Source organism: Myxocyprinus asiaticus, chromosome 23 (genome assembly GCF_019703515.2).
Source record: "Myxocyprinus asiaticus isolate MX2 ecotype Aquarium Trade chromosome 23, UBuf_Myxa_2, whole genome shotgun sequence".
Lineage (NCBI taxonomy): Eukaryota > Metazoa > Chordata > Actinopteri > Cypriniformes > Catostomidae > Myxocyprinus > Myxocyprinus asiaticus.
The window spans coordinates 32,101,948-32,129,802 of NC_059366.1; the positions used below are offsets into that span (position 1 = coordinate 32,101,948).

At 35.9% G+C, this 27,855-nt stretch overlaps 1 protein-coding gene and 1 pseudogene across 1 annotated transcript in view; both read left to right on the forward strand.

The window, feature by feature from the left end:
• Positions 1-13,950, forward strand: part of LOC127413793 (cytosolic 5'-nucleotidase 1A-like) — a 73,227-nt gene extending 59,277 nt beyond the window's left edge. Inside the window, exons 3-8 of the mRNA XM_051651211.1 lie at positions 6,584-6,633; positions 6,800-6,904; positions 7,320-7,440; positions 8,116-8,241; positions 12,418-12,599; positions 13,438-13,950. Of these exons, the coding sequence (XP_051507171.1) occupies positions 6,584-6,633; positions 6,800-6,904; positions 7,320-7,440; positions 8,116-8,241; positions 12,418-12,599; positions 13,438-13,740 (887 nt within the window). The 3' untranslated portion in view covers positions 13,741-13,950. The remainder of the gene's footprint in view (positions 1-6,583; positions 6,634-6,799; positions 6,905-7,319; positions 7,441-8,115; positions 8,242-12,417; positions 12,600-13,437) is intronic.
• Positions 13,951-18,459: 4,509 nt separating this feature from the next.
• On the forward strand, positions 18,460-26,436 carry LOC127413794 (retinol dehydrogenase 14-like; annotated as a pseudogene).
• The last annotated feature ends 1,419 nt before the right edge of the window (positions 26,437-27,855 follow it).

Sequence of the window (27,855 nt, forward strand, 5' to 3'; positions counted from 1 at the left end):
TGGTTATTGGCCACGGTGCAGAGGGTGTTATGTATCAGGAAAGAGAATCAGGACTGATGACAGAAATCTGCCCCCATTCATATGTAAGTGATCCCCAGGTGTGCGAGATGCCCCCCAGGATTATGTGTAATTATTACATCATTGTTCTGAGTCTGAGAAAGAAGTGAGGTGAGAACAACACATTTTACACATTTTAGCTGAGAGGAAAGCTTAAAATCCTTTTGAAGTGTGTGTGTGTGTGTGTGTGTGTGTGTGTGTGTGTGTGTGTGTGTGTGTGTGTGTGTGTGTGTGTGTTCTTTACATGTTCTGAAGATATTAACCAGATGTGGGGACACTGGTACTTTACGTTCATAAACTATGTATAAAAACTTTCCAAACCCACACACACTAGTATGGGTTTGACATGAAAAGTACCAGCACTGGGGGCCAGTGTGTTTGCAAAACCCTGGGTATGTTTTATTTGGCCATCAAGTGCCAATAAAGTGTTCTATTTATTTTTAGTAAGATCAGGCTAACCACCGCTGAAGTAGAAAAAGTGTAATGTAAAAAAAAAAAAAAAAAAAAAAGAGTTGAGAAGAGAGCGAAAGAGAGAGAAGTGCTAAATGTTTTAACGGCAGAATTAAAAGTGGATTACCACCTTGACACTATAAACTACGTGTCCCTGAGAGACATAATTTACCTCATTATTGGCCATGCCATTAATTTCTATCATCCTATCCTGTGGTGAATAAAGAAGCCATATGATATAAACATACTATACATCTTGGCATAGAACTCTCTCTGTTGTAACTGTAATGTCCCTCTCTCATTCTGTCTGTCACACAGAAATGGAATAGTCATGACCCTTTCTTGACTTCTGTGCAGCTTTGTTATACAGTCTTTACTGTGTCATCACACAGTCCAGTGGTGCAAAATCAAATTTATCTAAAAAAATAAAATAAAATCTGGAAAAGGTGCTGCCAGGCTGGGATAATGAACACTATACCAGATTTAGTGCAAATGTATTTATGATGTGTAGGTCACTCAGTGTGTTGCCGGAGCTAGGCACCAGCAAGTCCAAAAATGCAACTGTGCTCTGGAAATAAGTAAAAAAAAAAAAAAACCCCGCAACCACCCATATTTATTGGCGACGTCATGATAAAAACAAGCCCATGGCAACACTGGATGGATACCAGCATTTTTTCACTGAAAACACAATGCAGAGAAAAAGAATGAACCAAGTGAAACTACAGATTCTGGAAAGAGTACTGATTTTTATTTATTTTTTTATTTTTTTATTATTCTTTTTTTTATACTTAAGTAAAAATACTGCTACTGAAGAAATTATCCACTTGAGTACAAGTACTAAGAAATATTATGACTCAAGTAAGAGTAAATAAGTAGTTTGCCGAAATACTACTCAAGTAATTATGTTACAAGTTACTTTCTGAAAATGATATTATTTATAGTATATGCGCTTCCATTTTTAAAACACAAAGACATTTTTCCTTTCACCAAGGTTGCATTAAATTGATCAAAAATACTGTCAAAATCATGAATTGGCAATATTATTACGGTTTGAAATAACTGTTTTAATTGGTATCTATTACATTCTTTTCTTTACCCATGATGCCAAACATATACTGTGTCACCTATTCCTTACAAAAGCATTCTAAAGTGCTAATTTGGTACTCAAGAAAATTTTCTTATTATTAGAACAATTGAAAATGGTTGCGCAGTGTTTTTGCCCCCCCCCCCCCATTTTCTGAGATATTGAGTTCTTACAAGTTATTTTACACTTGCAAGTCAAATTTTGGATTTAAAAATAGGCAAAAAGAAACACATTTCTCCTGAAATTCTATTTTCTCCTAAAGTCTATTGTTTTAGAGAGATGAAGTCTGTTCCATGCATTACTGTTTTGAAAAAAATAATCTCTAACCAGGATAGAGAGGGAAGTGGACGGCCAGATGCACAACAAAAATACAAGTAAATCAAAGTCTCTTGTTTGAGAAACAGACTCCTCACAGGTCCTAAACTAGCAGCTTCTAAATGCCAAAGACCTGCATTGCTGCAAGAGGATTCTTGGACAAACAGAACATTTTAAGAATACAACATTTATTTAAGTAGAAATAGCCATTTTTAACATTCTAAATGTTTCTAAATCGTCTCTAAACTACATAATGTGCATTGTGACTGAAACACATTCCTATTTTAGGTTTATTCTCATTCATGTATATCCAAGTATTTTGGCTATTAAGTTAACATTCTGTACAAAACTAATATAATGCAATATCGTAGCGGAGGAAATTTATACTCTATGATATTGCAGCAATTATCCAGATATGGAATGAGATTATTAAGCAAACTGTCATCAACTCCTACTTGCCAACTGAATAAAATAATGCAAAAATAAACAGTGTTACTAATGTTTAGTGAGAGATATGACTGATTCAAACACTAAAAATGTCTGTTCTGTATATGTATTATTGATTTACAGTTATAATAATAAAGTCTTAATTAACATTATGGTTATTTAACATATTGAGATATTATTAAGCACATGGTAGCATTTGGTTACATTATGTTTTGTGAGTTCTCATACCATCTTTATATAACATCCATCCCTTGCACACTTTTGGCCTCTAGCAGGTGAGACAGGGCAGGTAAGTACAGTACAGCACGTGAGTGAGAGTGTTACCCGCTAGGACAGTTTATTTTGAACAAGAGGGGCGAACGGTTACAGAATTTAATGTGGGAGTACAATACCGAACTGATGCGGATTGATAGAAGGGAGAGCCCGTCTGTGGGTGCGATGGTGCGAGGAACCAGACAGCGGGAAAAAAAAATAATGTTCAGTGAAAAGTCAAAAGAAGATCGCAATGTATGTAATTGTAACTATTTCAGATATTATTAATAAAACACAGGAACTCGTTGCGTGGGCATTTTTTGACCCCATATTTTGAATTTCAGGGATTTTTTTGTCAATTTCGGTGGCATTTTTGCTCTGAGTCCCCATTAATTTCCGACACTATTAGCATTGTATCTTTCTAAGATATTTAATTTTGTTTTAGACATATAGTAGCAAGTAAACAAGATATCCCAACATATATGCCAAACTACATTGTGTTAATGTTTGACAAAGTTAAAACATGTACTACCTTACAAACAAGTGAAGTTTGATCAGTGGTTAAACATGTTCAGATGGTGTTTATTTAGAGTCCCACAGACACACTACATTAATCCCTACCCCTATACCTAGCCCTAACCTTACCTTGGAAAAAATAACCTTGGTTTTACTACAGTAACTAGTTTCACCATGGTATTTTGTTGCAGTAACCTCAAAATTAACCATGGTTACTATATTAACAACATATTACTGTTCTAACACCATGGTTTATTGCATTAAAATTATGGTTTCTACCAAAAAACATGGTTACTACAATATTACTACAGTAATACAGTGATGCAATCTACACAAAAGCGATGCCGAGCCGTGGGAAAGAGTGCGATCAACAGACCCCGCCTCCGGATCAAACCCTTCTCTGCACTCATCAACATTCACCGTGACCAAATCACTGCAATGAAATCAAAATTTATATTCATTTTTATCTATTATGTTAAGTAGTATTAAAGGAAATATTAAGAGTGGAAACGGGAAATCAGATGGGGAAAAGAGTGGGACAAAAGGCAGATTCGAACCGAGGTCGCTAGGAAACACCATGCACATTTGCACTGTCTTTACACCCCACACCACAGCAGCAACATCTATTGTCTAGTTTGATGTATATTCCTGATTTCACTAGACAGACTATCGGGGTGCAAATAGCTGCACAGTGTGGTAGATGCTATTTACACCAGGGTGCAAATAGTCACTCCGATTAAAATTTGGATTTGTTTGTTATTGGTAGATAATCACATTAGGAAAAAATGTCAAAATTCAGACTTTTATATTTAGTTTTACAAGTTTCACCCCTTGACCCCCATACAACATATGCCCATTACATTACATCTCTATATTTTAAAATATTGTGGCTGAATAATATATTTAAAAAGCACTGAAACACATATACTGGACTGCTCATGCAGTTTCAAAAATAGTAGAACATTAGAAGATTCCTCAGACCCCACTACTGTGGTTCTCTGGGCTATTTTTATTACTTCAAATAATAATAATAATAATAATAATAATAATAATAATAATAAACATAGTTTATACAGCAACTTTATACGGCAAGACTAAGGTTGTTTTATTTTTTTTATCTTGTGGAATCAGCTTCCTTCACAATCTTTAGATGCCTCTAACAACAATACTGCCTTTCAAAAAAAATTATAACTAAGATGTACTAGTTTTATACACAGTACCTTTCTATTCTTGTTAGATAAAAATTCAGAACTCAAAAGTTCACATTCTCTTTGTTTACTATGGCAATCTCACAAAGAAAAAAAAATACTTTTTGCTCTGGAAAACTGCCAATTATTTACTGTAAGAGTAAATAGGATAAACTGATATATCTATCTGATATACTGTAGCTGGTTATTTATACAATCTATGTGAAAATAAATATTGCATTTAGAAGCATTAATATGCTTTACTTACTGTGATCAAAACAGAACATACTTAAATCTTATTTATCTTTTTACTTATTTAAAGGAATGCCTCTTGGTCAATGTTTATGCTGTCATGCTTATGGAAATTCTGTGACCTGCACATAAACATAACCAAATTAAAGGAATAGTTCACCCAAAAATGAAAATTCTCTCATCATTTACTCAACCTCATGCCATCCGAGATGTGTATGACTGTCTTTCTTCAGCAAAACACAAACAAAGATTTTTGGAAGAATATTTCAGCTCTTTAGGTCCATAAAATGCAAGTGAATGAGTGCCAAATTTAGTTATTTATTTGAAGCTCCAAAAAGCACATATAGCAAACATTATATAATCATAAAAGTAATCAATAAAACTCCAGTGGATCAATTGATGTCTTCTAAAGTTAAACACTAGGTGTAAGGAATTTTCATTTTTGGGTGAACTGTTCCTTTAAGGTTTAAGCAAATGTTGGGGCTCTATTTTTGTGAGCATGCAAAACAAAGCTCTATGTGCAACAAGTTTTATAAAGCTCTAATTCTAAGAGCAATATTCGTGCCTACAAGCCCAAGTGGACGTGGGTGGGAGTGTTTGCGCTATATGCGGATGTATGCGTGAAACTGTGGACGTATATAGGAGGAGGAGAACCTCTGAATTAAATTGCACTTGACCTAGCCCATTAGCGCTTTTCATGTGCATTTTCGGCATTTTACTGACAACCAGTCTGTTCTCTATCTGTCCACATACTTACCTGCACCTGATGCACGTGAAATGAGCTGGCTGAAGGTAAAAGCACAATTGTGTGACTAATGACATATGAATATACTATCTCCAAAGGGAGTTTTTGTTGTGCAGACATTCCCTTGCAGGGCAGGACTCAAACACAAAGCATGACTGCTTGAGAAACTCAAGCAAGAATACTGTCAGTTTATCTTTTGTCATCAGGTATATATACTTTCACTTCTTTAGAAAATTCCGTGACCTATCCTTTTTTGGGTTTGCCTAAATAAAAGCAAGTACAATAAGTAGAAGAATGCTGGTTTCATTTTCTATTTTGCTTAAAGGAATAGATCAGTAAAACATGAAAATTGATTCTCTTTTCCGTGGAACATAGAAGCATAAATTTTGAAGAATGTCCATGCTGCTCTTTCCCATACACCACAAGCATACAGTGACCAGGGGCCATCAAACCCCAAAAAGCACCATTACCTAGTCCATATGACTAATTTGCTTTAAGTTTACTGAAGCTTTAGCCTACCTATCATTTGCATAAGGAACAGACTAAAAATATGTTATTCTCTGACAGAGAATTGAGAGCTAAGGCAAACGGAACAATTTTCAGTTAAATCAGACTTAAATTTGGGTCTGTTCCTCACACAAAGATATCACAAAGCTGCTTAGAGTACTTGGAATAAAATGCACTGTCATTTGGATAACTTTTATGGTACTTTTTTATGGTACTGTACCTTTCTGGAGCTTGACAGCCCATGGTCACTGTCTTATATTGTATGGAAAAGAGCAGTATGAACATTCTTCAAAATGCCTCCTTTATGTTCAAATGTGTGATTTTGGGGTGAACTACATTGTGAGACATACACTGGCAGCCAAAAGTTTGGAAGAATGTACAGATTTTGCTCATGAAACATGAAAAAATTACTATTACAATTTGAAAAGAAATGTTCAGAACTTCTAACATACCTCTAACATAAACTCTTGCCAGTGTGTGATTGTTTTATGAGTTTTGCTATTAGTAGTTACTGTTTAAGTATTTATTTATTATTTTTAGGAATATTGTGACAAAAATGTAAGTGTTGTGCCATTATCTAAACCAATTTTATTTGTAGGAATGCTGTCAATTTTTTGTTTTTATTTTTATCTTTTTTTCATCAGGTATTTATGTTTTAAATTCTTTAGAAAAATCAGTGACCTATCCTTATGCAAATCAAGGTTTACATAACAGAGTTGGGATGTACTGGGTGTACACCTACCAGTACAACTACCATTTAAAAACCTTTAGCAATTGTTTTGCTGCCCACAAACAGAGAACACATCAGTCAAAAACCAAGAGTAAGAAAGAAAAAAATTAGGAAAACAACAAACTCTTCTGAGAACTCTGAATTATGTTGTGTGTTCCAGTTTCCTAATGCCTTGTTATAACACATTGTTACTTTCAGATTTAACCTTTTATTAAATAGTTTTCGTCTTTCTTTAACACTGTATCTTTGTTTTTCAGATGTCATCATTCACCATTGCTGTGTCATCATGTGCATTATTCAAACCGGAGGATGGGGATACAGGAGTATACAGAGATAAAGGAGCTGCTTTTCCATTTGTCCAGGTACCAGGAAATCAGTGATGTGATTTACTCTATATAAACACCATATTCTCTATATTTAATCAATAATGCATAAAAATGTAACCTGTAGATCCAGATTGGGAATGAAAAGTGGTCATTTGGAATTCAATAGTACTATTATTAAAGAATTCAGCAGAGAGAAAAATGCTTTTTTTGTATTAATTTTGTTTCTATGTGTTAGTTAAAGTGCAGTGTGCATATTGTATGCAATCTGTCTGAATTTTTAATATTTTACCTTTATTTATGGATTTTGTCTGAAATATTTTTTACAGTATTTTCTTGCTCAGAGGGTAATTACCATTAACCAAGAAATACAAGAATAGGCGTGTATGTAAGATTGCTGTCCTCAGTCTGGACAGTAAAAAAAGACAGTATTTTTTTGGTGACTCTTCACTAGGCTCTACAAATGGTGAACCAACATTTGGAAGACCAGAGCCAAGCCCCTGAGAATCGGTTTAAAATTGTGTTGATAACTACCAATGGTCAGGACATGGCATGGCTAAATAAAAGCGAGTACAGTAAGTAAAGTAATGCTGGTTTAATTTTCTATTTTGCTTAAAGGAATAGATCAGTAAAACATGAAAATTGACTCTCTCTTTTCCGTGGAACACAAAAGCATACATTTTGAAAAATGTTCATGCTGCTCTTTCCCATACGCCGCAAGCAAACAGTGACCAGGGGCCATCAAACTCCAAAAAGCATTATTAACTGGTCCATACGACTAATTTGCTTTAAGTTTATTGAAGCTTTAGCCTACCTATCATTTACGTAAGGAACAGACTGAAATTTTTATTCTCTGACAGAGAATTGAGAGCTAAGGCAAAAGGAGCAATTTACAGTTAAATCAGACAACTTAAATTTGGGTCTGTTCCCCACACAAAGATATCACAAAGCTGCTTAGAGCACTTGGAATAAATGCACCTGTCATTTGGATAACTTTTATGGTACTTTTTTTTTATGGTACTGTACCTTTCTGGAGCTTGACAGCCCATGGTCACTGTCTTATATTGTATGGAAAAGAGCAGCATGAACGTTCTTTCTTTTGTGTTCAAATGTGTGATTTTGGGGTGAAGTATTCCTTTAACCCAATACAGAACCTGAAACATCTCATTTTATTATACAAAATAAAATTTAAGCCATGATTCCAAAAATATTATACTAAACAGTTTAATGATGTGATGTTGTCTGTGCAGATCTCAACATTGCCCAAATCTGTAAGGTTACAAAAGAAAAAACTGTTCTTGATCATCTTAAAGACATCAAGCCTATTCTCTACCTGTCCACAAACCAACAGAATGTGAGAGAGGCCATTAATGCAGGTGAAGGTTCAAGTATATTCACTTTTCTTAAAGCATACGTACATTAAGTCTACATTTATGCCACAGAGCTGTTCCGCTGACTTACCTTTAGCCTTATAACACACGACTGCTTGGGTCCTGCTTACCATTTCCTGACAGCACCATGTTTCCAATATTACTGCATTATGAATTCATTATTATCAGAGCATTACTATTTGAAATGCATATTTCAAATAGTAGCAAATTCCACTTATTAAGCCAATTAAACAGGAGACTACATATTTCAAAACAGTGTTTTGCATATGGTAGACTGTTGAACACATTGTGCTCCTTAAACCCAAACAAATCTAAACATAATTTATGATACAGTGGCCCTTTTTTGTGATTAAAGAGAGAGAGAGAGAGAGAGAGAGAGAGAGAGAGAGAGAGAGAGAGAGAGAGAAAAGTAAGGCTTTATGTTTATTACATCAGGGTACAAAAGCAACAAGGCAGGCTGCAAATCTGGCTTCAAATTTAAATGAATTTCAATCAGTGAGTCCCACCTGTGTTAAATGACAGTTCGCAATTTTACCTTTACCTGATGTTCGTGCACAAGATCATCAGACAAGTTATGAACACTTCGAGTGGGAGCTTTCTCTCACAGGAGTGCAGCTTTTCTGTATCAGAGTCAGGCACTGAAGTTTTATTATGCAAGCTTTATTTCTAAATATATAATCTATAACCCTCATTTTGAATCTTCATTTGTTCATAATCCAAACACCAAGTAGATTTTAATGCATGCGCCCGTCAACTTGTTCGGAGCATCCCTTCTTGCTCCCTAAAATGGACTCTGCCTAGGTAAAATCAACTAGCGCCTTTAAGAATTACCATCCATAATCAAATTAGCAGCAAGTTCACTGAATGGCGACCCAACCAGACTTTATTTAGCATTTGTCAATCAGAATGAAGAAGGTATGCCAGTAACAATACCTTCAATACAACAAAACTTTAAAAAGGATGAGATTTGTATGATGTACGATTCTTATGCCAGTAGCCAGGTAGCCGATAACGAGCTAACAGTTGCTAACTGGTTAAGTTACACATGAGCTGACCAAATATCTGGATTCATCATTATCCGTTTATAATTTGCAGTAGGGATGTGCACAGTTACATTTTTTACCATTTGGTTACCACGAGGTTTCACAAACGGTTATTCAGGTTTTCATTGGGAGTCTGAATGTGGGAATAAAAAGTGTTTATTGCAATGGAATTACCTCAAACCTAACTCAGAATATCAACATAGTGAGCTATGAGCCTAAATAGCACAATACATAGGTCTTAAAATGATAAAATCTAACATTAAAGTCAAACAAAATTGATCCAAAAACTGGTTTACATTTCAATGTCATGTGTAAGGAGTTAAACTGCTGCATTTAAATAGCCTCTTTGGAGTGCTTTGATTTTTAAATAGTTTAAAATCAGATGGCATTGAACTCGTCTAATTATTGTATTTAAGTCTGCACACCAAAGCAAAAGGGGAAAAAACACTGTCTTGCCGTTAGTTGAAACTTTGTTAAAAACAATCTGGAATCATGTTTAATGGTGTAAAGTCATGAAACCCAATGCAGGTGTTTTGAGATACGTTTATAAAACGTAAAGTTATTTTTTAACTTTACTCAGTGATCCCACAATGCCGTTTTATTGCCACATTAAATCAAATTACAAATTAAGATTTCGAGATTGAAGTCGTAATATTTTGCGAATGAAGTAAAAATTACAAGAATAAAGTTGTAGCATTATGAGATTAAATTCATATGAGATGAATATATAAATCAAAATTATTAGAATATAGTTTTATCATTTTGAGATTATAGGCATAATATTTTGAGAAAAGAAAAAATTACGAGAATAAAGTCGTGGTATTGTGAGAATAAAGTAGCATATTGTGTGAATAAAGAAATATTTAAATATTAGGCCAAAAAGAACATCATTACCACAACGATAGAACGGATGTCGAGCCAGCAGCTTCATTAATGCTTGAGATGGATGTGGAGGATGTAATCATATTTAGAATAGGATTTAGCAATAAATAAATCCTTGGTCTTTTGGCGCATCAGCACAGAGTTATTATTAGTTTCTGGACACTGCAGCGGTTAGGTAGGAAATTTAATTTATTCAGGAGAAAAAACCAGACAGACCTTCGTGCAGTCCTGCTAAGTGTTGGTGATGCTTGGTCTGCCTTTTTGTTGGGTTTTCCTCTCTAAACAATCCACCTTTTTCCTGACTTTTCCATGGGCTGCGCCATTGCGGCGAGAGACTTCCACTTGGATGCTCCACACTTCCGCTTAGTTGTTGCTATCAGCTAGCTAGACTAACGTTACTGGTGATGGCAAGAAGCTAAGGGTCTGGATAATTATGCGCTGTTATAGGGTGTTATAAAAACTACAGGTGGCTAAAAAACTACTGGAAAATGAATGTAACAACGATAAGCCCCCCAAAAGCTGCAATGTTGAAACATTCCGTGTCGAACCAGATGTAAAAATCAAAGGTTGCATTAAACTAATTCTCCATCACTTGCATTTATTTTAAAACATTGACAGATTATACTGTCCGTCATTTTGTAAGATAAAGATTAAAAACATTTAAACCAAGCCTTTGTTTTATTAATCGTCTTTACGAGGTTAATATCTCATGTCACGCTGTGAGTGTATGTGAATGAGGGAGAGACCAAGTTGTTCTCGGCAGATTGCGTGAGAAGGTGGCACTTTTTAATACAGAAATAATGCAATGGTACGTGCCTCAAATCTGAAGATTTTTAATTGGAACCTATTATGACCATATGTCCTCTTTTCATGCATGTTTCCTCTTTTTTTAAACCTTAAAAAGTGACCAGTCAGGATTTCTAGATTCCCTAAATGTCCGCGATTTGGCTGTTTTCATATTGAACTGTTAAACAAAAAACTTAATTAAATCTAGTGCATCATATACGTGAATTATCTCTCTCTCTGCGTGCTGTATGTCTGTCTCTCTCTTTCACACACACACACATACAGGGCACGTGCAGAAAGTGCTAGAGCCCAGTGTGACTGTGTACTTATCTATTCAGGGATTGCATTCGAAACTAAGAGTCCACATGTGGCCTTTAGTGAGAAAGGGGTTTACGTTAAGTAAATACAGATGGTTTACTCGATTTTGACTGTTGTTAGTGATATTTCAGTGCTTGGTAATGGGAATAAGCTGTGAAGCGGAAGTCTGTAGCATCCACATTGGAAGAACACGCTAAGCATAATGGGTAATTTCGTTGCCTGTGAAAAAGGTGGATACTGTAACTGAGGGGCTGTTACCACATACAATGTCTTGAAATGGGCCTATATAATTCACAGCAGTTCCAATAATTTTTCCAATAATCCTCCATTGACAGGCGCCCACAGATTCAATACTCCTGTACTAATGCACACCTCATTCATTAACAGAGAGCTTGCAAAAACTTCCCACAAATTCAGCTTGGTTATCTCCCTGGTTAGTGGTGTTGTATGTATAGACCCAGACGCTCCGCTTTGTTTTTGTCCACCACATCACTTTGATGTTACTTTCCTTTCGATTTATTCTCAAAATATTTCGACTTTAATCTCAGAATGCTTCAACTTTATTCTCGTAATTTTTACTTTATTCTCAAAATATTATGATAAATGACAATTGCCAATTTAAATTGTTAAATTACTTTTATTTTTTTGTTAGCATTAGTTTCTGCACAATGAACCGTGAGCAGACAAGTTCTCGCTTTGATCCGCAATTTAAATTAAAATCATGTTTGATCCGTTTATTGTGCGCCTGACGTTTGCTCATATAAAGTTCTGAACCAGTGTCAGTGTTGCGCTTAATATAATAATTATTTGACAGGTAGGGTGGTCATTTTTTAAATCATGGAAGGAAGGATTCCTCTTATTTTTATATTATAATATTGCCTGTGGGCTAAGCCCCCAGATGACAGAAGTCTAGCAATGCCCGAGTAAGACTGGTGACATGGACACAAGGGTTTCAAAATTTATGAGAAAAAAGTCACACTCTGTGCAAATGATGGGGCTGGGGGGGGGGATGAGGCAAAAAGACGCTAAACTCTTCATTACATAAATTCCATTACTGTACTGAGAGAGAGGCCATCAAGTACATGTTGGTACTGGAGAATGAAATCTGTCTTCACTTTTCAAATGTTTTCAGGATATGGAGCAGCCACCATGTTTCAGGGAAAATACCTTGAGCAAAGTAATGAAATGTTACGTGTGGCCTTTGATGGAGATGGAGTCCTGTTTTCAGATGAATCAGAGAGAGTCTTCAAAGAGCAAGGTCTAGAAGGTTTCATTCAAAATGAGCGCACTTTGGAGGACACATTGCTGGAACTGGTGAGATATTGGTCTAAACTTGTTAGTACAGCCGAATCTTAGAGGGCAGAGTTAAAGTTAAAACTGCGTTCTAGTAATTCATTAATTAGATCTAAGAACTATATTATATCTGGAAGCATTAAAAGTGTTTTAACAGGTTTACAATCTATACAATAACGGTTAAATATAAATTGAAAGTTTAAATTATTGTCTGTGGTAAGTAATCAATGCCACAAATGCTGTATAGACATTAGGTTTAAAATAAACAAGAACATTCCTTTAAAGGTTTTGGACCAAACATTTAGTTTTTGATTCAACAAATTCAACAATTAAAAGGAATATTCTAGGTTCAAAACAAGTTAAGCTCAATCGACAGCATTTCTGGCATATTGTTGACTACCACAAAAAATTATTTAGTCTCGTCCCTCCTTTAAAAAAAAATCTAATATTGAGGTTACAGTGAGGCACTTTCAATGGAAGTAAATGAGGTCAAATTAAAGCACGTACATTAATTCTTCTGTTAAAACTCGTGTATCATTTGAGTTGTAAAGTTGTTTAAATCAATTTTTTTTTTCAGCTGTTTTAAGGTTTTAGGGTTTACAGTGTTTCATTGTCATGGCAACAAAGTTGCAAATTTGGATATAATTTTACACAGTCAAGGTTAGTTAGTGATTTTTTAGCACTAAAATCATGTTAACACGTGTCTTGTGGCTATACTTGAGTGTTTTAACATTTACTTACTGGCCCCATTCACTTCCACTACCGATTAAGCTCAACTTGTATTGAACCCGGAATATTTCTTTAACTCTCTAAAAAGTTCTGGATTCCAATAACATCTGAGTGTTTAATTATTTTGCAGGGCCCTCTAAAGGATTTTGCTGGAGCATTAGTAAACTTCCAGTTACTCCAGCAAAATTGTCCAATCCGTACCTACCTCATAACATCACGTGGCACTAACAGTCCTGGAATCAGAGCCCTAAAGACTCTTCAGAAGAATTTAGAAATCAATGAGGCAGTCTTTCTCTCTGGTGCTCCAAAAGAACCAGTGCTGATGGCAATCAACCCTCACATCTTCTTTGATGACAAAATGGAACATGTACAAGAAGCCCGAAATAATATGGTCATTGCTGCTCATGTACCTTTTGGGGTGAGGAATGAGTAAGAACATTCTAGTTTGTAAAGATCTGATATGGCCTGTCCTGTAAGTGATCCGGCCACACATCCTCTTCTATGATTCCTAATAGGGAAGCTCCAACTTTGGCAATCATTTCTGCTATTGTTATTAAAGGGTTAAAAGAGTGAATGAATAATGAATCCCAAAGAAAATTGTGATTATAATTAAATGGTGAAATTAAACAGATTAATATATTATCATCCAAATGTCTGAAAATGTTTCTTTGTTCCAGTTTAACTGTTGTTAAAACAGTAATGTAGGACACACCACATATTCTCTGCACATCTCTTTCTAACCCCAGTCCATAGTGTTTTTCTGATAACATACCTAAGCCTCGCCTAGAGAGAAACTTCAAACTCTATAGCAGGAGAACCAATGGCTCCACACTGTTTAAAAAATAATTTCACCAATAATAATAATAATAACATTATTACAATAAAAGCACAACACCACACTGAGAACAACCCAGTGAATGTTATGAGGGGATATGTTCTGTAGTACACTAAAAAAAAAAAAAAATGGAACAGTTCATGAGTCACCCAAGTAGGGTTTAAACCAGTAATCTTCTGATTCCTAGTCAACTGCACATCCACTGTACTACACTGCAACAACTTTGTCAGTCGCTAAAGACACATGCCAAGCAAAGAGTCAACACTGTCAAGCATAGTGGAGAACATGTTGTTACTGCTACAGCATTGTTTAAAAACCAAAAATAATCCATTTGATTTGTTTTGTCAGGCCAGTCTTTAAATCATCTGAGCCTAATTTGGAGAGAATTAGATAAAATTTAAAAAAAAAAAAAAAAAAAAAAAAACAATTTACTTGGAGTTCCAGTACCCTAGGATCAGCCACATAATGCTGACTCACCAGCAAGCACCACCTCCTATCAGATATTTTTGAATCAGCTCTAACATGTAAACCATCCCCTCTGGTGCGACCAGAATCGTGTTGCATCAGCAGACCTGGTTCGGATCCCATGTTGAAACCATGATGTTATCGTATTCAGTAACGAGTGTGATTTTGAAGTTGCATTTTTCTTTCTAACATTACATTTTTACTCCATTGATGGTTAAGTTCAGTTTTGGGGGTTGGGTTGGTAGTAGAATTTATAAAATAAGAATTCCTCTTCACTGTATTACAGCCTGCTCAGCTGAAAACAAATCGCTTCACAACTTGCTTTTGGCACACCTCCGTGGACATTTCACCCAGAAAATGGAGCTTACACGTGCTCACCAGTTACCGCTTTGACCACTGGGGGAAGAGTTTTGCATATCGTTAAGCACAGACCAATTTCAGCTAATGAAAAGTCAACCTACTTTTTCCAAATTCACTGTGATAAGTAAACACTAGGTCACCCTAAGTACATAATGCTAAAGACCCCTACAAAGTTTAATTTTAATACACCGAATTATTGGCATGATACAGCTTGACCTCCTGTTTTGTGCTGACATGGTTTAATTAAGGGGTATCTTGGTAGTGGTGGTGAATATAAAAATCTCTGAATAAATAAAAAAATAATAATAATAACTCACACATAGTCATTTCTGTGAGTCAATTTTGTTTAAGATTGGACAAATGTTCTAATAGGAACAGCAAAAGAAAAAAAAACTCCTATATAATTCAAAATGTAATATGGCTGTAAACAACACATGAGGAATTGATGGAATCCACATACTGTACCATGGTATCGGTACAGCCGACTATTTTTTATATTTCATTACCAAAAATTACCAAACACAGAATGGCACAGTACTACCCACATTTGATGGGTGCACAGGTTTGATGTTTCAAGAAAGAAAGTCACAAGGGTTTGAAAGCAAATTTGGGATGATAAATAATGATAGACTCATTCTATTAATGGAACTATTCCATTAATTGGTTTAAGATTCAGTTTGAATCATTCGGACCACTCACTCATGCACTGAATTGTTTGGAGCAGATTCTCACTCAGTAAAATGGTAACATGATATTTTAGAACACTGAGAACAAGCAGAGTGCTGGATGAAGTGGAATATTTACCTACAATCAATTTAAACTAAATCCTATCGTTTACCAGTGATGAAGAATGTCTTTATTTAGTTCCAGACTTGTATGTGCAGCTCTTTTTTCAAACAAAAGACCACCATAAAACAATGAAAGCACTAACAGTGCAAGAAAACACAAAAAGTATCATGACATTACCATGGCTTGGATATTATGTAAATGAAATTAATATAATAATAATTCAGTGCCAAGGTATAGGCCTATTATCAAGCAATAATATTACTGTACCATAGTACCATTATACCTTCATATTCATCAAAAATATGAAGTAGTTTAAATTTAGTAAGCTATTTTTGCCATATAGCTTGTAGTGTAACTTCTCTAAAGTGCAGCACTCAGCTAAGCAAATTTTTCTGTAGAGCAGTTAGCTGTGGTGCTGCCACCCTTTGCCACCTCCTTCGGTGTTTGGCCCCTAATAGCCTATTGTTACATGTGTTATACTGTATATGATGGGAAAAGTATTCTTCTACACCATAGACTCTACACAGGCATACATTGGCTGCATCCGAAAACGTAGGCAGCTGGCTTGCTGCCTAATCAGTTAATGGCTTAACGGACAGCATTTTTGAATGAATGGAACTCTTAAAGGAATAGTTCACCCAAAAATGAAAATTCACTCAACATTTACTCACCCTCATGCCATCCAAGATGTGTATGACTTTCTTTCATCTGCTGAACACAAACAAAGAATATTTCAGCAAGTGAATGGAGATTCCTCTTTTGAAGCTCCAAAAATTACAGTCAGCATAAACATCATCCATACGACACCAGCTGTTTAATTAATGTCTTCTAAAGCGACACAATCGCTTTGGTGTGAAAAAGATAAATATTTAAGTACTTTTTTAAACTCTAAATCATGCTTCCGTTCTGCAGCGGTATGGGCGTGTGACTAAATCGCATTGGCATTTAAAACACACGAGGCAAGTGCGTCACAGCTGGAAGAGCAGCGCTGTGAGTTGGAGGAATGCTGTGCAAAAGCTTTGTTGGTTTTGGTTTAGATCTGTATTTATCTACTTCTTTCCTTACAATGGTGCATTTGTGTGCTTATCCTGGATGTATCAACCGAGTGGAGAACGTGCAATTACCTCTGTATAATGGCAACACGAATACATAACACGAGAGACTGCTTGGAATCTACCTTCTTGTGAAGCCTAATGGAAGCAATGGTTTATAGATAAAAAGTACTTAAATATTTATCTTTTTTGCACCAAAGCGATCATGTCGCTTTAGAAGACTTAATTTAATTTAGCAGCTGGTGTCGTATGGATGATGTTTATGCTGACTGTAATTTTTGGAGCTTCAAAAATAGAAATCTCCATTCACTTGCATTTTAAGAAATTACTGAGCTAATATAGATTTATATTCTTCTTCAAATGTGTTATGGTGAGGAAAGAAAGTAATACACACCTGGGATATCATGAGAGTGAGTAAATAATGAGAGAATTTCATTTTTGGGTGAACTATCCCTTTAAGTGGGGTGTATAGATTTGTGATGAAGAATGTTCAAAGTGGGCTCACATTGACTGGTCTAATCACAATGGAGATTAATTTGTTTACAGAATACTTGGAGATGTTATGAAATGTCAAATATGATTGGAATTAACAAGAAATGATGCACCCTTTTCTGAAGTAGTTATTTTGAATAAGCATCATCTTAATTTGTTACTCAAAAAATCATCTTGCTGTCTCAAAAGTATTTGCATACATTGTGCCCTATAACAATTGCCCCGGTATGTACACTACATCAATATAAACCCCTGGGGACCTTTTAAACCAGGTGTGGGGTAAAATGCACCCTCGCCACCTTTTTTTTTTTTTTTTTTATAAAATTATTCAAAACATATTTCTGTTGTTATTTCTTTTCACACAAGTTATGTTGCTCCATCAATATTCAATAAAAATAAATGTAGGCTATTTGTTGAATCTTGAAACACTTTTTTACCAGAAAAAAAAATAAATAAATAAAAAAAAAATATATATATATATATATATATATATATATATATATATACATATACATATATATATATATATATTTTTTTTTTTTTTTCATTAAGGTGTGCCTTTAGCCCGTTTGACTCTATTAGTCCATCCAATGGATTTATTTATTTATTTATTTTAATTATTAAAATTCTGTATTATTTATTATATATGTTGTATGTCAGTGTAAACCAAATGACAACATAATGACCCTGATTTGGTGAATCGTTCATAAATCCGGTTGAAGCTTGTTGAATCAGTCTATCAAATAAGTGTTTAGTTCAAATGCTCTAGTGCTTAAAATATATTTAGTGTGCAGTGAATTTAGAATGACACTTTGCAAACACTGTTAAATGAGAATGGGTAACGATCTGACACTTGCACAGGGCTGGTGACATCGGTGTTTCGTGCTTATGCTGAGACGCAGTTTAACTAACATTGGTAAACTCAATTCGGTCCTCTCACAAAAACAACAACAATATGAGAAAACTTAAAGGCAACGAGAGAGGGAAAAGACTGGGCAGCTGTCAAAGCAGTTGATGCGTCGCCTTGTTCGATTGAAGTGTAGGGGCCGTTCAAACCGAACTCGTCCTTGCTATTATAAACATTTGCCTTATTTGCCTTCTGCAGCCCAAACCAAGGAACACTGTGACGATTGCAGTGTCCTCGCGTACACTGTTTAACATGGTTAAGGAGAGGAAGGTGTTTGAAGAGGAGGGAATGGAGAGGTATGTTGCGCACCAGCTGGAGAGGGAGGATCAGCCTTTCACCCCTAGGGGTCTTGTTTCCTTTCGTTAAGGTAACGACAGGTCTAAGCGCTATGAATGATGTTTCAAACCCCATTTGGATTGATGAAACAATTTCAAATCTGCCTGATCATAATACCCCCATCACCATCACCACCTTGTCAGGAACATGTTGCCATTCAGTAAACCAACCATACACTCACACTACATACACATTGTCATATCACTACTACAAACCCTCTAATATGCACATAATGCTGGTTGAAGGTTAAAACATTATTTGCAACTTTCTTGACATATGAACAGGCCTGTGTCACCAGATGGAATTTCCATTTCCATTTATTCATTTAGTAGATGCATTTATCCAAAGCGACTTACAAATGATGTATAGCCTACAGAAAAAGCGAATCATCGTATGGAGGCAATAATATTAGAAGAATATCATTGCTGGAATAGAAAGTTTTAAATTTGCTCAGAGAGGTACAAGCAGGGAGGAATGTGAGAGACAGTGGTGAAAGAAGGAAGACAGTTTGTTCATTAGTAGAACTGGGTCAACAGATGAGATGCACCTTTAGATGTTTTATTAGAAACGGCACTCATTTTATTAAAACTGCACTGATGCAAATCTGATGAAAGATCTGCCAGCAATATGCTAGAAAATAAATGTGCCATTATTTCTGTCCACGGGCAGACTTTGTCCATAATTTTATTGTACACACACATTCCACTGCAGGGCAGGACTCAAATGCAGACCGTTATTATGCATTTACGATAAGGAGGTCCATCTAATTGTTTGTTTTTTACAAATCAGAGATCACAACCTTAATGTTGGTCCATACACTCAAACAAAAAAGCCCCAACCTTGCATTTAATTCTGTGGATTTTTTATGATTTATCAGTTAGTTACAGTTACTGAGGAATAGTCCTGTGTGTGGCTTATGAACATGCCAAAAATGGCCCAAATTAAAGAACATATTAGCTACTCAATTTTGAAATCATATTTCCAGATCCAAGCCATAGTTCCTATTTGTTCTTATTTCTGTTTTTCTAGTTAACAGGCACTGTTGAATGTAAATGCTCATCTGAGAGAACTGTACTCAGACAGTGAGGAGTTGTTTGATATTGTACTGATGACTAATAATCACGCCAAGGTCGGAGTTCGTCTCATCAAAAACATTAATCACTATGGTATGGAAAGAAAACATTAAGGTCCTTACTCTGCAGAGCTATGAATCCATGTAAAAGAGACACTGAAACTATTCAACCAAACAGAATTATTTGATAGACTACAATTTAGACTTTGATGGTGATCAGTTACACTCTTCAAAAGATGTAGGCCAGCTTCTTAGAAAGACATAGATTAAAGGTGCAATATGTAAAAATGTTAATGTAATATTCGCCTTTTTTTTTTGCCAATGTGTGAACAGCTTGTAACACAACTCAAAAAATGAGCCCTTCCCGGACTTCCTAGGTTGCCTATTAAAGCCTGTAGACTGCTTTTCATGCGAAGGGAGCGGGTCGTATTTGCCAAGATAATCCAAAGGATATGAAGTTTATGCATGCTCCCCATAGTTTACATACTTTAATCTTATTACATACTCTTAGCATACTTTTCATGTTGGTTATTAAACAGTTGCACCATTCTCCCCTAGGGCCCTCTGAAATGCTTTCTGGAAGCACTTGGTAAACTCCAGTGCAAGTTCTATGCAAAGAACCAGCGTATCAACTGCCCCATTCGCACGTACCTGGTAACAGCTCGAAGTGCTGCCAGCGCTGGGGCCCGTGTCCTGAAGACCCTATGAAGCTGGGGACTGGAGGTAGACGAAGCCCTCTTTCTAGCTGGGGCTCCTAAGGGGCCTCTCCTACAGAAGATCAGGCCTCACATCTTCTTCGACGATCAGACGTTTCATATTGAAGGAGCCCAGGAGCTGGGTACCATCGCCGCTCATGTGCCTTATGGGATTGGACAGAAGTACAATAAGGGGAAATGCATTGAAACAAGTAATGCAGAAAAATAAGGAAAATATTTGATGAGTATCAAATGCAAATGTCCAAGTCCCATCTTTTTAGATACCTCAACATCCATATAGTGTCTAAATTATGTTTAATCTAAACAATACCTCAAATATAAACGTTTACTTATATTAATAATGAGTTGGGATTGACGCACAAGTGAAAGTAATGAATGAAGGGCACAGCAAATTCAAGAGATTATATATTTTTAATCTCTTCAGATGGTTGATGGATTGCTTTCAATCAGACGAATTATAAACACAAAGAGCCCACTGTGCTAAAAATGCACACAGGAAGTGGATTACCTAGTACGTTATGTACAGACCTAAACCATCAGAATGGTAAATACAAACAACACTTCATCCCTTTCTTTTTAAAAATTAGAAAGTTCAATAAGACAATTTATCTGCCTTTACACCTTGTTCACTAATATTTTTATCATATTTAATCAGAATTTAAATAGCTATTGAATTTTATCTCAGGGAATACACATCTTTTTTAAATATTTTATTTATAGTGTCATATTTTATTATTGGATGTAAATTCTGCAAATTTGTTTTGTTCCATGTAGTTCACTGCTCTATTTTGGATACCAATGTTTCCTGGCAGACTTTACCACAGTAATAATAAATGAACTGTGCTCTGAATAAATGCTGGAAGATAAGGGTGTGAAGAAACCATGTATTATGTATTAGACCCTATACTGAGTTTCCCATGAGGTGTTCAAAATGTAGATATAACCACATTCAAATTTGTTAAGCTTTGTTATAAAACACTGGATTTATTTTTTTATGATGATACATTACATTTTTGATCTTATTTAGTATATGGTTTATCTTTCACGTCTAAAGATAGCATACTTCATTTCAGTACATAATGTTTAGCAGCAAAGCCCTTTTCGGTCTAGATAAAAACAAGACAAATGCGCGTTTTAAACCGTCGACTTATGGGTATTGCAGTTCAATAACATTCCAGGGACGTTGTTGATGGCCCCAGACAGATCAGCAGTGAAGCAGAGCACATTCCTCAATATAAACATTTTGATGAATGCGTCGACATATTGCGGGGCAAAACCATTATCGTGACGGGGGCAAACAGTGGCATTGGAAAAGCCACGACAGTGGAGCTGCTCCGGCGTCAGGGCCGGGTGATCATGGCATGTAGGGACCGAGAGCGGGCAGAGAAAGCAGCCCAGAAGATCCAACAGCTAGGAGGCCGGACCGGAGCCAGGGGAGATAGTGATCAAGCTCTTGGACCTGGCATCACTTAAATCTGTCCGTAGCTTTTGCGAAGAGAAGGTACGATCATTTCGATTCGGGAGGCGGCTGCACCAGGTCAGTGCCTTATTTCTCTTGCTAAATACAGGCCACAAATACTAGCAAATGACCTAATTGTTTACAAAAAGTGTGGGTGAACAATACCGTCAAAGGGTAGGCGAGTGTTACGCACTTCTATGAATGAATGCACGCTCGAGAAGTTTGAGAAGCGCATGTGAACTTGACAGCGCCTCAAATTCGAGCGGAAATGATTGTCCTGCAGAGAAAAGATGTTTTATGTTGCGAGCTTTTAAGGCATTGTGACTGTTCTCATGAATAAAGAGATATGAGTAGATTTATTTTTGATTGCAAAAAAAAAAAAAAAAAAAAAAAAAAAAACAACATCATCAAGGTTAGGACTGAAGACCTAATTCTGTATATTTCTATTTTAAACACATTGGTTTACAGTGTGCAAAACTTCAACACCAGTTAATTCTGCCTGTTTCTTTTTTCTTTTTTTTTTTTTTTTTACTACTTCTGCTACTACTACATATAGATAAAATGATCAGAACTGATCATCAGCCTGAAACAGAATTGTATATCAAAATTATTAAATACTGTATATTTATTATGGCAGCTAAACAATCCACTGGTGTTAACTCAATTAGTGTAATATTGTTCCACTGATTAATGACCCATGTCAGAATAGATGTGCAAATTAAACATTTCATTGTGTATATCTGATATTTCTACTGTTACATCTACACTCCATTTTCCATACTCTTTAAAGTAATGTGTATAAAGGAAAGAAGAATACAAAAAAAAGAGATGATGATATGTAAATGTGATCTATGCAATTTTTCAATGTTATGCAGACTACGAGAAGTATGCCATTTGTAAGTTAATTCCCCGAAAAGTTTAAACTTTGTTTGAAAATCCAGACCAGTGTAGCAACATCAGCTCAACCAATGCCATGAGTTTGGGGCTGGACTATCTGTTTGGTCTACCAATGGAAGACAGGGGAGTGTTTGGGAAGCCTATAGAGCGCAACACCTTGGTTCCGGAATTAAAAATCCCATTGATTTTTTCCATAGACTAATTGATTTTCAATGGTAAGTTATAAACCTTTAAAGACAGTTTAAAGACTCAGACTACCTTGAGCTCCGAGGTTGATCATCAATGGCATATGCTTCCGTTGAAGCCAGCAGTCTGCATTATTTTAATTTCCTTGTTTAAAAATCATGTTTGATAGCGAATTGCGGATGATGTAGTCGAGTTGGTCTCCCTTCACCTTTAAACTACTTATTTATTTGGATATATTGGAATTTTTAGCAATAAACATAAACTATATTGTTTCTATACTTATAATCAACAAACTAAAATCAATGGTTTTATATATTCCCATAATTTTGTATTCAGTTACATTCGCAATGCTTCACGGGATTGTAGTTTGTGCCCTTGTGAAAGATGGTAAGTACACAGCCTTTTACCTTTGTCTTTTTGTCTGATTTTCAAATACTTTTTTGCCTCAAAACAAACTTTGTAATGTGGTAATTCACCTCGGAGCTGTTTGGTTTGGTTCATGGCTTTCAACTCTTTTATGGAGTATTTTATGAAATACTTCCATAACCCAGACGGCCGGAAAAGTGGGCGGGTACTGTTTCGCTGTATTTGAAAACAGTCATTCATTTTGGCAATTACGTTTAGAGATTCTACTGTAGTAGTGCACTTCACCTTTAAATTAGTGCAGGATCAAATTTTAGAGATGTTTTCTTGGTTATTTTATTTTTCCATTCCTCTGTTTTTAAAGGAATATTCTGGGTTCAATACAAGTTAAGCTCAATCGACAGCGTTTGTGGCATAATATTGATTACTACATAAATTAATTTTGGCTCGTCCCTTCTTTACAGTGAGGCACTTACAATGGAAGTTAATGGGGTCAATTTTTTGAGGGTTTAAAGGCAAAAATGAAAACTTTATAATTTTGTATAAGTACTGTGCAGAAGTCTTAGGTACATAAGATGTTTCGCAAAAACATTTGTCTTAAGATGTTTATTTATATCTTCAGCTTTATTGTGTCAATAGGAAATATAAATGTTAGACTTACAAACATTACTTTTGCAAATAGAAAAGATTAGAATAGAAGAACAGGGAGCCCTGTAACAGATGCCATGGTCCCCACAAAGCCTCCCACTGAACATCGAGTCAGTCTGAGATTACATAAAGAGACAGAAGCAATTGAGACAGCCTAAACAGATAGAAGAACTGTGGTGAATTCTCCAAGAAGCTTGGAACATCCTATCTGCCAACAACTAAGAAAAACTGTGTCCAGGTGTACCTAGGAGAATTGGTGCTGTTTTAAAGGCATAGGTGGTCACACTGAATATTGATTTAGCTTTTTTATGTTTACTGGACTTTGTATGACATTAAGTGATAAATGAAAACTATTTATGTCATTATTTTTCAAGACATCCTCACTATGCAATATTTTTCACAAATGCCTAAAACTTTTGCACAGTACTGTACATTAATTTTTTTTCTGTTAAAACTTGTGCATTATTTGGGCTAAGTTGTTTACATTGTCATATTTGCAGGATTACAACGTTTACACAGCATTATGTTGTCATGGAAACAAAGTTGTAAAATTGGATAAAACTTTACACAGAAAAGGTTAGTAAGTTTATCACACTAAAATAATGCTTGCATGCATATTGTTGACGATCTTATGGCTATTGCTTTGAAACAGTGAGTATTTTAACGTTTATGGATTGGCCTCATTCACTTCCATTGTAAGTGCCTCGCTGGAACCTAGATTTTTGCTTTTTTTGTTTGTTTTTGTTCTTTTTTTTTTTAAGAAAATGATGGACATGTTAAAATAGTTTTTATATATAAATAATCAACATAATGCCACAAATGCTGTCAATTTAACTTAACTTGTATTGCACCCGGAATATTCCTTTAAATATTGCTGCATTTGAATACGAAAACATACCCAAACATTTACAGTTTGTCAAATCTGTTGCATCTCAAACAGGATGTGCCAAGGATTGACGTCCTGATCAACAATGCTGGCATCTACCAGTGTCCTTTCACTAAAACAGATGATGGATTTGAGATGCAGTTCGCTGTCAATCATTTGGGCCACTTCTTGCTCACTAACCTCCTCTTGGACCTCCTCAAGCGCTGTCCCCTAGCTGCATCATTGTGGTGTCCACCAGCCTCTACAAGTATGGTGACATTAACTTTGATGACTTGAACAGTGAGCAGAGCTATGACAAAGCTTTTGCTTATGCACGGAGCAAACTAGCCAATCTTCTTTTCACACTGGAGCTCTCCCACAAACTAGAGGAGACAGGAGTAACAGTAAACGCTCTTACCCCAGGGATCGTTAGGACTAACCTGGGCAGGCATGTCCACATTCCGCTGCTGGTGAAGCCTCAGTTTAACCTAGCTTCCTGAGCCTTCTTCAAGTCCCCCGAGGAGGGAGTGCAGACATTCATCTACCTGGCCTGCTCCCCAGATGTGGAGGGCATTCAGGGGAAGTGCTTTGCTAACTGCCAGGAGGAGCAATTGTTAGGGAAGGCCACAGATAAAGAGGTGGCCAATAAACTGTGGGACATCAGTGAAGTGATGGTGGGCATCATGACCTGAAGGAAGGAAAGACAGAAAAGAAGACCTTATCACAATGTCCATGATTCTTTCAAAATTGCTAAATGCAAGTGATGCATATAGTTACTCTTTATGTGAAACATAACACTCTTCCTGATACCTTCCTGATAAGAGTTTTTTTTTTTTTTTCATGTACCACCAAGGGTTTAATTGGGTTGACTTCATCTTGGAAGACAAACATGCCAATAAACTTGAGCAAAGTGTACTCATCTTTACCTGAGGAGGGAGCTGTTTTTTTTTTTTTTTTTTTGCCATTCTTATACACTTGCAGTATGCATTAGCAATGTGTATTTCTGTTGGGCTTTTCCCACTTAAAATTGTTAACCAGAGGGTCATTTTAACTCTAGATTAACATAAAACTGGGTTATATTGTTTCATGTTTCAGACTGTTTATACTTCTGAATAAGTTCATCTGTGGAAACGTAATGTAAATGTAAAGTAAATCCACTCTGGTTGCCTCAAGTCTTCCGAAATACACAACAAAAAGTACTATTGTAATTTCATCACTCCAGTTTAAAAATGTTTTAACTGTTTGTCTCCTTCAGACCAGACCCTGGAACAAAGTGCATTATATGTATGATTATATGTATGATTATATGTATTATTATACAAAGTGCATGAATGAGTAGCGATTGGATATCTGTCGCTAAACAACTCGCAGGAACATTCTGGCACAAAGCCTGGCAAACCCTCTGGAACATGGTTTTTTAACCCAAGGTTAAAAGTGGCCTTAGCCTGGAGTTTCAAAGACGTTAATCCAGGGTTAAGCATTGTGTGAAAAGCCGTTGTGGTGACAGCATCAATGCATTTTCCACTGACTCAGTGAATCACCACTGACAATGTGGTTGAGACTAGATGAATTTAAGTGGAGATTTGTCACAAATAGTTTAGCGTAGGACTAATATCTTCTGTGACTGGGCACTTGGTGATGGTCGTGATATTATGTCTAATTCCCACTTCACAGATTGTTAAATGTGTTTGCTGCTAGCAGTGTGACTTTACACACTGCATTTAATTTGCACTTACTCAGGAGAAAATAAATCTCAGAGGTACACAATAAAAATGCATTAAAGCACTATATTAAAAGTACAGATCTATTTTGATTATTAAATATATGCATCATACGTATTAATTATGCATTCAGGATGACGGTGTGAAAATGGCTTATTTTGCTTTTTTGGCGAGATGGATAGTAATGTACTTATCTTCACTTTTAAAGTGTAACTATACAAAAAAGGCTTGTAACCTCAGGTAAACTATTTTGTTGATGCGTGCACAGTTAAAGCAGTTTATATATATATATATATATATATATATATATATATATATATATATATATATATATATATATACTTACAGTAAATTGTTATTTCTGAGTTGCCTAACAGTAGGTGTTAAACTACTACTTCCAATTATAAATTGTCTTCCTGTTAAAGGTGCTATATGTAAGATTGACAACAAGCATTTGAAATTGGTACTGCATTCCAAATTCAAAATATTGGAGAGTTGTCTGCCCCGCCCCAGACTCGAAGCTCATGCGGGTTGCCAGAATGTTGACACACAAATTAGTCAACTCAGCATCCATTTTAAAGGATTTCTGGGCTTTAAGCTGTCTCCATCTTCCAAAGGCATCTCCAATATTTATCCTTGTTTTACTACGCCTCTGGTCATGGTGGTTTTTAGATGGATGGCGAGGCTTTTTAGGTCGGGTGGAATCTGTTATCTCTGATCCAGCTTCCATGGCAGCAGCACGCAGTGTTGTTTGCCAGCAAACTTGTTCAAATCTGGCAACCCGGCGGTGTCGAAATACTATTGGTGAGTGGGCAGTGGGTGGGATCACACAGGCCAAAACATAAACAGAAATTCCAGCCCGGAATGGAAACTTCGAAGTAGAATAAACTGGCTGAAGCATTGTTACTGGAGAAGCCAGTATTTCAACTTAGCATGTTTCCTAATTCTCTAATGACATATTATGGACATTTTATGATTTAGTGCAGTAAAAATATTACATATAGCACCTTTAATCATTCTTAATTCTGGGTGTTTTTTCATGGTTTAATGTTGCAGTATTTTTCTGTTTTTCTTTGAAAAAGGAAATGCTTTGGGGGGCCTAATTAGCCTAATAAAAAGTTCTGTACAAATTACATAGTTAAGATTTTAACTACAGCACAAGGTTCATATAATGGAAAAATAGTCTGATGGTTGTTTTTGAGGGGCTCATTAGCAGAACAATTTCGGAATTAGAGCAATAAGCCGCTCTGCTTTCAGAGTTCACTTACAGTCTAATTAACCGTTCTAGGAGCTGTTACAGTACAATTCAACTGCTTGACTTCACGCAGACTCGCATACAAAAAGTGCACACTCATCTAACTGTGTCTCTCGCTTCCTCTACATCA